Consider the following 12991-nt stretch of genomic DNA (forward strand, 5'->3'; position numbering starts at 1 on the left):
AATTAGAAACTGATTTATAATTAATGTAAATTTATGATAAAAACATTTATCACTAATTAAGAGCAAATATGATTTCTTGTAGAGAATCACCTAGGATGTCTTCAGATATCTTCTCCTCTTTCATGAACTTATTTTAATGTTTTTGTTTTTAACATACATATTATTTGGTGAAGGATAATCTTGAATTGTTCTCCATTTTGATAAGCTGGTTTGGTAAATTTTTTATATAGGACCTATTTTGTTCTAAAACATTAAGAGATTTTTATGTCTTATTCTCAAAGAAATACAATGATAAGTTTTCTAGATAGATTGTCACTATAGTTTGCTTGTATTTGTTTGCTTATATATTTGGTGCTAAATATAATCCTTTATTAATATTCCGTTATATCTCTATTTAAATACTAAATGATGTTGCCTTAGATCTAGGCTAAAACTGTTGTACTTTTTGAAGTTTATGCAGAGAACAGAAGATATTCTTTTTAGTTAATATAGAGATATATAAATACCAATTATATTCATTGAGACACAAAAATGTATAAGGGTATACCCTTTCATTAAATCATTAGATCATTTAAAATAAAAACACACTGGAAAAAATCAGTTTAATTTTAAAAAAGAATTTAATTTACAGTGTTAATATAGTTTCCTAATGAAAGTCCTCGATTCTGGGGATCCATTTTAGTTACCAATCCTTAGTCTTTCTTTGGGTAAGTAGAACTAATCAACTGATCACTTATCACAGGTTTACCTCTCAGGACCAGTCCCAGGCAAAGTGTGGGAACCACATTTCAGAGGCATCCCTATCCTTGTGTTTTAGCTTTCTCTACTTTTAAATGTCCAGCTAAACAGTGAAGCACTGAGTTGATTACAGGGTAAATGCATTTTCAGTCTTTTATACTTTTATGAATAATTTACTTTAGCTTATGAATATTTTAAATTTAATACACATAATTATCTTAGTAACTATTTTTAAGTATATTGGATGCATAACTCCCCAACTTCTTTATCTGCTCCTTTGTGAAGTAAATAAATCCATTTGGAAGGCTTTAAAAATACATTTATAAAACTTTACATTTTATTTAAAACATTTATACCTTTACTTCAATTATATTAAGGAAGAAATTTTAAAATAAAGAGGAAATCTGTTCATCTTCAGTAGACCAAATGTAACTATTTACTATAATACTTTAAATGCTTCAGTTTCAATATTAATACAAGTATGCAGAAAACTTGAGGACAAATCATGGAACCATTAAGACAGCAGAAGAATTTTAATATTAGCCCTCTAATAAAACAAACGATTCAACTTCTCCTTTTGTGTCATATTAATTCAAATTCAAATATATGGCATAATTCAAATATATGGTATAATTCAAATATATGGCAAAGCATTAAGCTTTTCTATGTAACACACCTCATTTTTCATTTTTATCTGACCACAGATCTGTAGATAGAAATTTCTTCCTAGTACAGTGCACTCAGTTGTGCAAACTTATCTTTTTAGGGTCAAAGAAGAACACAAACCACAGACGACACAGTAAGTAAACGTATTGAAGAGTTCAGTAGGCTTGACTTCTGTAGCTTTGCCCCATTCTGCTTCCTGCGCCTTGGATGGTATTAGCTCACACTAATACTGGAGAGGCTGCAGCTAGTGTGTCTCTGCTTTCTGACCCTCTGGCTTGTAAGAGAGCTGCTGCAGCTTCTTAACTTCATCCACACACTGACTAGATGTAGTTTTTTGCTGCCTGCTTGTGGACTGATTAAGTGTTCAAACTTAATTTCCCTATATTCTGACTGCCTGGATGATGACTGAAGCTCATATTTCCATTGGCTGTAGCTTCTGTGCCTGTGTATTTTTATTAGTATGGATAAGAAAACATTTTCCTACAGTTGTTTTATTCATTTGGTTATTCAGTCACATTATTTGCTTATTTAAACAGGTGGTTTCCCTTTAGTGGGATCACTGAACTGGTAAATAACGTTCTTCAGCCCCAGCAAAAACAACAAAATGAAAAGGAGCCCCAGACGTAAGTAAGCTGATCTGTACAGACTAAATATTATCTCTGATAGCATAACATACTGAAGAGTAGGTATTAAAATACAGCCCTCGAAACAGCATTCCTCAGAAATGTTGTTAGGTAACAATGGTAAACATTGTTAGGTTATGAAGATGATATTTTCACCTTTTATGCTTCATATTCCATGGAAATATTAAAAGAAAACAGGGTAATTTATAGGGTAGTAAGAATAAAGAGGTAATTCTCTCCCCAACTTTAATATAAATTACATTATGTGTATTTATCCAGTAAAATATTATCCCAATAATGCAATATATTCCAAAGCATGTTTCTTTAAAAAATAATTCCTGAAGATATAAGATGTATTTACCCCCTCCCCCCACCCACAGCCCCTGATTCAATCTTCGTTCAAGTTTATACAGGTGTTTTTTTTTTTAAAGGCTAGGAGAATTTCTTTATTGTAATACTTCTGACTGTCTAAATATGCTACAAAGGTGTTAGTTAGAATATATAATCTTAACTAAATTTCTGTGACTACTAAGTCCTGTTTTCACTGAATATTTCATTAGATTATGAAACATAATTTGGGAAATGCAGCAATTTATTCTCACATTGGTCTGAAACATTAAAATATGTCAATTCCATTTATTTCAGTTATTTCTAGATTGAAACACATTCTTTAAAAAGTTGTTCATACTTGTATCTTTTTAACTTTGTGCAAGAAATATTATTTATGTTGTAAAGTGGAAGTTACTCGGAGAATGTGAGAATGCGTAGATATAAGTTCCACTCTCCCCATGATAATTGCCATCTTACTCAGAAATGCTGTTACCAGTCAGCCTTTGTGCTTTCCAAAAGTAGGAATTATGTTTGTGGAGAAGATGGTTTGGTTGTAGGAATGGGCAGGTTGAAAGTGACACACGCTCTAGGAGAGAACAAGAATAGCTACCAGGAACCTTAAGATGAAACATTCAGAAAAACATTAATATTTTTGCCTTTAATCCAAACTAGAAGGTAATGTCTTTTTGTTTTGCTATTGTTGAGGGTAACCCCTCATCCATTTTGTGTTCTCTTGTATGCATTTTATTTTAGCTTTTGTCAGTGTTTCAGTTTCAGTTGAAGTAGAAAACTGTATTGTGATATGCTCCTCCTAATAGTTGATAATGTAGATGTATAGTTGAGACTGTTGCTATATTTAAGCCAGTTGAAATCAAGACCCGTGTTTGTCTTGTCTACATTTTATCTTTGACATCTAGCAGAGTGCCTGACCCACAGTAAGAACTCAGTAAATGTGTCTTCACAACTGATTTTATGTTTTATCCTCTTATAAGAATAATATGTTCCAAGGGATAGAAATAATTTCTTTAATCAGCAAGAATAGTGTTAAAATTGCACAAAATATTATTGTTTTGCTCATTTTTCTCTAAGGCACTGAAACATGGTAACAGAGTAAAATCAATAGCAAAGTATAATTAGATGCAACTTTGTCTCAATTTAAAATGATGTCAGTTATGTATCTTCTTTGTATGTTTTAGAAAATAATAAAGATTAAATTACATTATTTAGTAGATTACAGTAGATATTAAATAAATTAGATATTTTGTTAGTAAACTTAAGAAGTGATTTCTAATTACTGAAACAAAATAACATTTGATTGGCATAAGCAAAGATCAAGGCATATTTGAAATGAAATAGCTTTATTTCAAAATAAAAATAATACAATTTGCTTTGATTTTTGGCTAGGAATATTTTAGGAGAAGAGACTAGTACTTTGTGATGTTTTAAAAATTAATTTTATATTAATAAATATTATTTCCATTAAAGTTTTTTGGACAACTAATTCATTTTCCTTGTTCTGTGACCTATACAGTTTAAAAAAATCAGAACTAATAGGTTCTCTTACATCTCTTCATCTTACAGTCTTATTGTGCTAAAGATTTCTGATACATAAGTTTTTAGTAGCTTTCCTTTTATCTTTCTGATCTACAGATGAGGGTTTCTTCTGAATCTTCTTTAATTCATCTTCTTTTCAATCAGAGTCTAGGATTTCTTATTTCCAAATCATCTCAAGGTTTCTCTCTTTGACTACCATTTGAGTGGGATAGCATCCAATCTGCTTGTTCACTTATCTATTAAATTATTTTGGAGCATTGTATTCTAGGTATTTATTTTAATTTATAAATGTCAGAAAGTACAACTTATGCTTTTCATATTTTGTATAAACATTTCACAGTAGAATAAGTAAGTATTCTCTCAGTATTGAAAATCTAATATTTCCTGAATAGTAATTTCATTTTAATGAATTCCTGTAAATCCCATGATGTGATTATTTAAAAGTTTAATGATGTAGGTTCTTTGAAGTCCATAATTTTGAAGCTTGTTTATTTCATAGATGTTTTTAAAAAATGTAACAGGAATGTAATTTTGAATTTTGAATATAATTTTGATTTGGGTATTTCATGTGAAAATGTAGGTATAAGTATAATAATGTATCCAACTTTGACTTTCCATAAATATTAAAGTATAGATAATGGATTGAGCTGATTTTCAGTTGTCAGTTCATTCAGCCTTTGCAGAAATTGCCTAATATACAAATTAAGTAATTTTAAATTCTTTTCTTTCTTTCACTACTTTTTTGGTTTAACATCAAAATGTAATTGTCTGTAAGGCAATGTAATATACATTATATGTAGAGTGTAAAACAAGTCTTTGAATAATTAAAAAGGGTATACTCGGAAAAAATATAAATGATTTTTAATGCAACTGTTATTTTAACTTGGTGCTCCCAATATGTAACTTAGTATCAAAGATACAAATAAACTAACCAATTGGATTAGTTTGACTTTGAACCATCGTGTTTTATTCAGATTGTGACATGTTAAATAATAAATGTACTTTTGAAATAGTAGGGAAAAAAAATGGTAAGGGGAAGAATTTTTTAAGCTTAGGGAACATGACAGGTGAAAGTTTTAGTAGTGAAGGGTTTGAGAGACACAAAGAAGACTAGTGTGGCTGGAATATAGTGGACAAGAGGGAATGCGAGACCAGGTGTAGAACTCAGACAGGGCAGTGTTCTTCTGGAGAGTGAGAAGGAGTTTAGATCTGAATCACAGTATAAAGGGAACATACTGAACAACTTTAGACATCAGAGTGATATGATTTAATTTATGTATAAAAATCAATCTGGCTGTTCTATGGATAGCGTGCGTGAGGATGGAGGTTCAGAGAGTAGCGAGGAGGCTTTTGTGAAGGACTTGGCTAGAGATTATGATGGCTTGGACCAGGTTGATTACACTGAAGAGGGAGGGAAGTGGATTGAGGGTATATTTGGGGATTGAAATGATGTAATTTGTTAGTGGAGTAGATTTAGAGGAAGTTAGTAAGGAAGATGAAAGAACCAAAGAGGACTGCCAGATTTCTGACTGGAAGAATTTATTGGGTGGTGATACCATTTACTATGATCAAAAAGCAGAAAGGGTGAACTGGTTAGAAGTAGAACTTAAAGCTGAAGTTTTAAATTTTAAAAGTCTAAGACGCTAATAAGTCAACCAACTTTAAAGGAACGATATGGATTAACTGGAGATAAAACTTCTGGAGTTGTCAGTATGGTGTATAAAGCTTGAAGAGTAGAGAAGATGACCCAGTGAGAGAGTGTGTGATGAAGAGCAGATAAGAATGTCCAAAACTGATGAGCCCAAAACAATTCAGGTTACTAGGAATCCAGGGATAAAAGGACTATGGTTCCTGCTCTGAAAGGTTTGACCTTCAAACATGCTGATAAGTAATGAAAAACAATATTGTGGAGACTTCTGGTTTCCTCCTTGATATACAAAGAATTTGGAAGCTGTCACTCCTATCCTTACAAGAAAAGAGCTGGATAAATGGAACAAACTGAAAATCAACTCTTCTTTGATCTATCAGAAAAGTGAGGTCACGGGACAAATCAGTGCCCTGACAACTGAAAGGAGAGGTAAATAGAGAGAATTTCTAGGAGTAGAACCCACTGGGGCCAAGAACTGGTAGGAAGTTGTTGAAATACGGAAAGCTGAGTGTAGAATAACTTAGGAGTTAAAGATTCCTGGAAGTCCAGCCTTTAGGGAGCCCCCACCCTAGATTTATGAGTTTTACTTCCATGAAAGTAAAAGTGAAAGTTGCTCAGTTGTGTCTGACTCTTTGTGAGTCTGTGGACTATACAGTCCCTGGAGTTCTCCAGGCCAGAATACTTCTTCCAGGCCACTCCTTCTTCAGGGAATCTTCCCAACCTAGGAATGGAACCCATTGCATTGCAGGCGGATTCTTTACCAGCTGAGCCACCAGGGAAGCCCAAGAAAGTGAAAGATGCTCCCTTTCTTTGTGAGTCCGTGGACTGTATAGTCCATGGGATTCTCCAGGCCAGAATACTGGAGTGGGTAGCTGTTCCTTCTCCAGGGAATCTTCCCAACCCAGGGATCGAACCCAGCTCTCCTGCATTGCAGGTGGATTCTTTACCAGCTGAGCCACCAGGGAAGCCATCCATGAACTCTACCAAATTCTCAATCTCAGTGAAAAATTCTCTCTTACTTCCAGCAATGGACGGGATAAGCAACCATTTTTGACATATTCCAAGAGATTTTCATTCTGAAAGGAAACTACTTAACCAGAGCCCAACCAACATGAGAGTAGAGAAATAACCTAATTACAGTCCTCTCTAACCTTCCTATTTCTCCCAAAGGGAAAAAAAAGCTGAGAAGCATTTGTGACAGTCATAGACCAGGGGCAGTAGCCCCTGAAAAATTTAAGACTTACTTATGGGATTCTAGAATTCTTCTCTTCCCCGTGGCAGTTTAGCAATCCAGGCTGCTTCCGTCTTGTTGGCAAGCCAATTAGAACTCATAGCTATTAGGTTTGCTGCATCTCAGCAAGAGAGAGAAGGGAGAACTCACATTCATTCTTAATTATGTAAAACAGGAAGTGAGGTAGGTTACCTTTACTCACAGTTCATTGCCCAAAGCTTGTTACAAGGCTCTTAACTAACTGCAAGGAAGTCTAGAAGGTCCATGTCCTCATGAAGAGAGGCGACTCTATTTATAGTGAGCACTAGTAACATCGACAGCTTCCCAGGTGGCTAAGTGGGTAAAGAACCCACCTGCAATGCAGGAAACACAGGTTTGATACCTGGGTCAGGAAGATCCCCTGGAGGAAGAAATGCCAACCTACTCCAGTATTCTTGCCTGGAGAATCCCATGGACAGAGGAGCTTGGGGGGCTATAGTCCATGGGGTTGCAAAAGAGTCAGCCACAATTAAAGTGATTGAACCCACACAGTAATATCAACTGCAGTTAGGTTTCGTTTGATTCTCATTTATTGCAATGAGGTGTTAATTTCTGGATGCCAAACAACTTGCCAAAAGAATGCTGCTGTAGCAAAGATAACTCCAGTCCCCACTCTTAGTTCTCTTGGTTCTTCTGAAACTGCTGTAATGACTTGAGATCAAGGTCTGATTTGTACAGTACTGAAAGTTAAGGTTAATAATGTGAAGAAAATTCAAATACAGAAGTATCCTCTCACAGAAAGGAAATTAATGGTATATGGTGTTTCAAGGAGTACCCCTACAATTTTGTCAGTGGGATTACAAGGAGATCTTTTTGCATTCTCCTAGGTGGCAGGACCCTGGCGGGCTACAGCCCCCGGGGTCGCAAAGAGTCAGACAGCTGAGGCTGCACATGTGCAGGTGGCAGTGAAAGGAGATTAAAAAGGGTTAACAGTGAAAGTATATGAAAGCATACTGAGAACATTAGAGATTCCAAGGAACAATAATAAATAAGATAGTTAACAAAATAATTTTTAAAGGAGGAACAGAGATACTAGAAAATCATTCTTCTGTTCTTGGATGGAAGCTGTCTACTTTGGTGTGTTATCTGCTTGATCCAAGAGCTGGTTAGCTCTTTCTCTTCAAAGACTATTTCTGGGAGATTCTTAAGACTCTTTTATTTAAGGTCTCCTGACAGAGCAGATTTCCAACAGTTCATGCAAAATTGTTTGTGTCTTTTTAGTTGTGAAACGTGAGTCAAAGGATCAACATTTTTGAGGCTTTTGCTGAAGTGCTAATTGTTAATGTGACTTATTATACAGTCTTTTCCATCATAACACTGAGGTAGTTTTTCTCTCCTTTCTCTTTAGAAGACGAAATCTGTAGATTTCATGTCATAGAGTGTCCCTTAGAAGGAGAAGGCAATGGCAACCCACTCCAGTACTCTTGCCTGGCAAATCCCATGGACGGAGGAGCCTGGTAGGCTGCAGTCCATGGGTCCCTAGGAGTCAGACACGACTGAACGACTTCACTTTCACTTTTCACTTTCATGCATTGGAGAAGGAAATGGCAACCCACTCCAGTGTTCTTGCCTGGGGAATCCCAGGGACAGCGGAGCCTGGTGGGCTTCCGTCTATGGGGTCGCACAGAGTCGGACACGACTGAAGTGACTTAGCAGTAGAAGGATGTTTTGGAAATCCTGCTTATACCTTTTGTTGATAAGACTAAGTGTATAACCTGATCCCTTTGCTTAATCATGTTAACTTGCAGTAGGGCTGATTTTAGGGTCAAAAGTGAAATTTCTTAATGTGTGGGCAGCTTATTATTAAGTTATATAAGAAAGCTGATGGACCTGCCTCAAAATTGATTTTATTCTTTGGAAGGCTAATGACAATGGAAATTGAAGGGTCACTGAAAGTATTGTTAATTTTACTTAAAAACCTGGAGAAGGCAATGGCAAACCACTCCAGTACTCTTGCCTGGAGAATCTCATGGACGGGGAGCCTGGTGGGCTATGGTCTGTGGGGTCCCAAAGAGTCAGACACAACTGAGTGACTTCACTTTCACTTAATTAAAAAAATTCTACTTGTATTTTTTTGAAGATTGAGGATGATATGGACAAAGATGTTTTCTTGTAAGCTATTGATGCTTGACTGATCAAAGCAGTTGATCGAACTTGTGACATAGTGAAAGCAGTTTCTCCACATAAATATGTTTCCAGGTCCAGCATAGATATTCTTCAACCTGAGTGGTCTAAAATTGACTACATCTGTCATGTACCTTAGGTTAGAACCACCTTAAATTCCTTTTGGCTCCAAAAAAAAAAAAGAGAGATCAATAAATAAAGAAAAATGGTGATGATAGTTCACTTGTTCAGACAGTGCATTTAGAAAAATTGATAAAAGTATCAAAGTGCTTATTGCCAAGTAAAGTTTTTATTAAAACATAGTATATGTAGTGATAAGTGCACAGTTTGAAAATATATAGCTCACTGAATTGCCAGACAGTGAATATATCTGGAAACCATCACTGAATGCAAAAAGAAGAACATTGCCATACTTCCAGGATCTCTTTCTCATGCTCTCTTCCACAGAGGGCTCTCTCTCACCCCTGGGAGTGACTTTTTAACTTGAATTTTTTTAACACCACATAATATTTTGCGTATTTATATTTAGACTTCAAACAAATAGAATCATGTGGTATATTGTGTCTATAATATTTTGTTTAATGTGTTTGTGAGATCCATTCATATGATTGCATCTAGTTGTATTTCATTCATTCTCATGACTGTATGGCAGTCTAGTATTTGGATATACTACAATTTATTTTTTACTATTTCTGTGCGGTGGGATTGTTTCCAATTTTTGGCTGTGAGTAGTGCTGTGATATCGGAGAAGGCAATGGCACCCCGCTCCAGTACTCTTGCCTGGAAAATGGACAGAGGAGCCTGGTAGGCTGCAGTCCATGGGGTCGCTAAGAGTCGGACATGACTGAGCGACTTCACTTTCACTTTTCACTTTCATGCATTGGAGAAGGAAATGGCACCCCACTCCAGTGTTCTTGCCTGGAGAATCCCAGAGATGGGGGAGCCTGGTGGGCTGCCGTCTCTGGGGTCACACAGAGTCGGACACGACTGAAGCGACTTAGCAGCAGCAGCAGTGCTGTGATATATGTTCAGATGCCATTATTTCTCATATTATTTGGAAAATTTTTCAGTTATTTGGAACAGTGAAGTACTTCAGCTATTTAAAAATATTTTCAAACATTAAATCTAGTTACTATGTCCGGGTCCCTAGTTTCCCACTTATTTATTTGATAATACTGTAGGTACTGTTTCTGTCCATGCCCTAGTGCTTGATGTTTCAGTGCCTCTGCCTCTGACCAAGAAAGAGAGAGAGACATTCCAGGCAGAGGAGCAGGATGGTATGATCAGATCTGTATTTTAGAAACACATTACATTTGTAATAGTCGCTTAGGCAGCTATTTAGAAATTCAGAGGAGAGACTTGGTATGTGACTGGGATGGCCAGCTGTATGACATATGTTTTTATTCTTTTATAATAATAATTATTATTATTTTATTATTATTATTACTCTTAGCTGATTATGAAAGCAGTAACTTTCATACTTTTTTTAAAAAGCTTGCATTCATAAAAAATATATATTTTGCACTATAACCCAGTATATACATACCTACATACATATATATGTAATAGAAATAAGATTTATAAGAAATCGTGCACTCTTTCCAATGTTTTGATCTAGTTCATTAAACTGTGAGTCCTGGCTTGCTAAATTTATTTTATGTCCTTGTATTGGGTTGCACTCTGCTGTTTGAAAAACACTCTGTAATGTGTGTGACTGCATTTAATGGTTACATTCTATAACTGTATGCCATGAGCTTATAGAAAGCACAACTTAAAACTCATCATCTGATGAAAGTCAGTGTTACACAAATCATGAACCCCACCCCCCAAAAAGATGAATGGGAAAACAACAACAGCAACAAAAATCTATGTGACTGGGCATAAAATTACCAGGAACGGCAGGATTACTGGGAACTAACAGATTGAATAATGTCTGTTTCTTAAAGAACTCAGAATGAAGAAATTACTTTTGAAAACACTGAATTCAGTGAGCTGCTTTGGTGAGGGTGGAGAAAATAGACACGAAAAATTTGGATGAAATAGCTTTTTGAATTAAAGTGGAAAAAACTATTTCTAAATTGATATATTATTGCATATGTCTTTAAATATTTGTAAGAAAAGTTTTAAATTAAATATGAGTATTATCTTTGACTCTTTGTATCAGGGATCTACAAAATATGACCTGTAGGTCAAATCCTGTCCATTGCCTATTTCTGTAAATAAACTTTTATTGGAACACAGTCAAGCTCATGTCTTTGTTTGCTTTTCTGTGACTATTCTCACATCTATTTGGCAAAGTTGAGTAGCTGTGACAGATCCACAAGGCCTACAATATCTACTATCTGGGAATTACATATTTACCATTATATTTATATTTATAAGCTTAAATATATGTTTATATTCCTAAGATCTTTTATACCTTTCATTATATTTGGAGTTTGGATTCTAACAATGTTGTTTTGGAGTACGAACAAACCAAAAACCAATGAAACAAAATATAGACTCTATAAATAGACCATTGCACATGTAGGAACTAAATATATGATAGACTGCTATTACAAATCAGTGGACGAAAGGATGGGCTATTTAATGGTACTGGGAAAATAGAGTCTCTATGTGAAAAAGATTGAAATTAAATTCTTGCATTACATTACATATAAAAATAAACTTTAGATCAATTAAAAGCCTAAATGTGAGAGGCAAAATTATAAAGCTCCTAGAAGAAATTATAGAATTTTTTTGTGACTGACTTAGGGGTAAGTAAGAATTTTTTTTATAGCCAGCCACCAAAACCACAAACCATACAGGGAGAAACTGATGTATTGGAATGCATCAAAATTAAAGAATTGTGCTTAACAAAGAATTAGAAGTTATTTGTCAGACTAGAACTTTTGCTACGCTCAATTTATAAAGAGTTAGCATACAGGCTATACAAAGTTCTTCTACAAACAAGCAAAACAAACAAAAAAAGTCCCCCAGGAAATCCAGTAGAGTTTTGGTAAAGGATGGCATGAGTAGGTAGTTTATAGGTGGGACAGTCCAACTGGCTGAACTTCATTAGGAGTCAGAAAAACATAAACTTAAAAAAATAAAACATTTCATATACCCAAGCTGTAAAATTTTGTTAAGTTGAATAATATCACATATCGGCAAGGATAAGAGGAAACTGGAACCGTCATACCCTGTTTGCAGGTGTGCTGAGTTAAGCCATTTGAGAAGGAAGTTTAGAAGTATTTACTGAACTTGAGTATATCTATTATATTCCTGCATACATTCCTTAGAGAAAAACATGTATGTGTTTGTAAATATGTCATTACAGAAATATTATAACTTATTGGAAATACTGGGTTGGCCAAAAAGTTCATTCATCTGTGAGATGTTATGGAAAAACCCAAACGAACTTTTTGACTGACACATGTTACAGAGCAGCAGTCCCCGTCATTTTTTGGTACTAGGGACTGGTTTTGTGGAAGACAATTTCTCCATGAACTGGGAAGTGGGGGGATGGTTTTGCGAGATTCAAGCACATTACATTTATTGTGCACTTTATTTCTATTTTGTGGCTGCTGCTGCTTCTAAGTCGCTTCAGTCGTGTCCGACTGTGCGACCCCATAGACGGCAGCCCACTAGGCTCCCCCGTCCCTGGGATTCTCCAGGCAAGAACACTGGAGTGGGTTGCCATTTCCTTCTCCAATGCATGAAAGTGAAAAGTTGAAAGTGAAGTCGCTCAGTCGTGCCCGACTCTTAGCGACCCCATGGACTGCAGCCTACCAGGTTCCTCCGTCCATGGGATTTTCCAGGCAAGAGTACTGGAGTGGGGTGCCATTGCCTTCTCTGTATTTTGTGGCAGTCTCATGATATTCTCCCTGGAGAAGGAAATGGCAGTCCACTCCAGTCTTCTTGCCTGGAAAATCCCGTGGATGGAGGAGCCTGGCAGGCTACAGTGCACGAGGTCTCAAAGAGTCGGACACACCTGAGCAACTTCACTTCACTCATGATTTTCTACCTTGACTGTTGGGTTCCAGTTCATGCTCCTAT

The 12991-nt window shown here is 35.7% G+C and overlaps 1 protein-coding gene across 18 annotated transcripts in view; it reads left to right on the forward strand.

Annotated features, from left to right (window-relative positions):
• The window catches only part of RIMS2 (regulating synaptic membrane exocytosis 2), a 539581-nt gene that overhangs the window by 103059 nt on the left and 423531 nt on the right, over window positions 1–12991 (forward strand). For 7 of the 18 annotated variants that reach the window (XM_006053914.4, XM_045162776.1, XM_045162781.1 and 4 more), the window contains exons 2-3: window positions 1505–1537; window positions 1941–2027. The exons of the other annotated variants lie outside the window; for them this stretch is intronic. In XM_006053914.4, the coding sequence (XP_006053976.2) occupies window positions 1505–1537; window positions 1941–2027 (120 nt within the window). The remainder of the gene's footprint in view (window positions 1–1504; window positions 1538–1940; window positions 2028–12991) is intronic. 18 annotated transcript variants of the gene reach the window in all.

The sequence above is a fragment of the Bubalus bubalis genome, chromosome 15 (genome assembly GCF_019923935.1).
Source record: "Bubalus bubalis isolate 160015118507 breed Murrah chromosome 15, NDDB_SH_1, whole genome shotgun sequence".
NCBI lineage: Eukaryota > Metazoa > Chordata > Mammalia > Artiodactyla > Bovidae > Bubalus > Bubalus bubalis.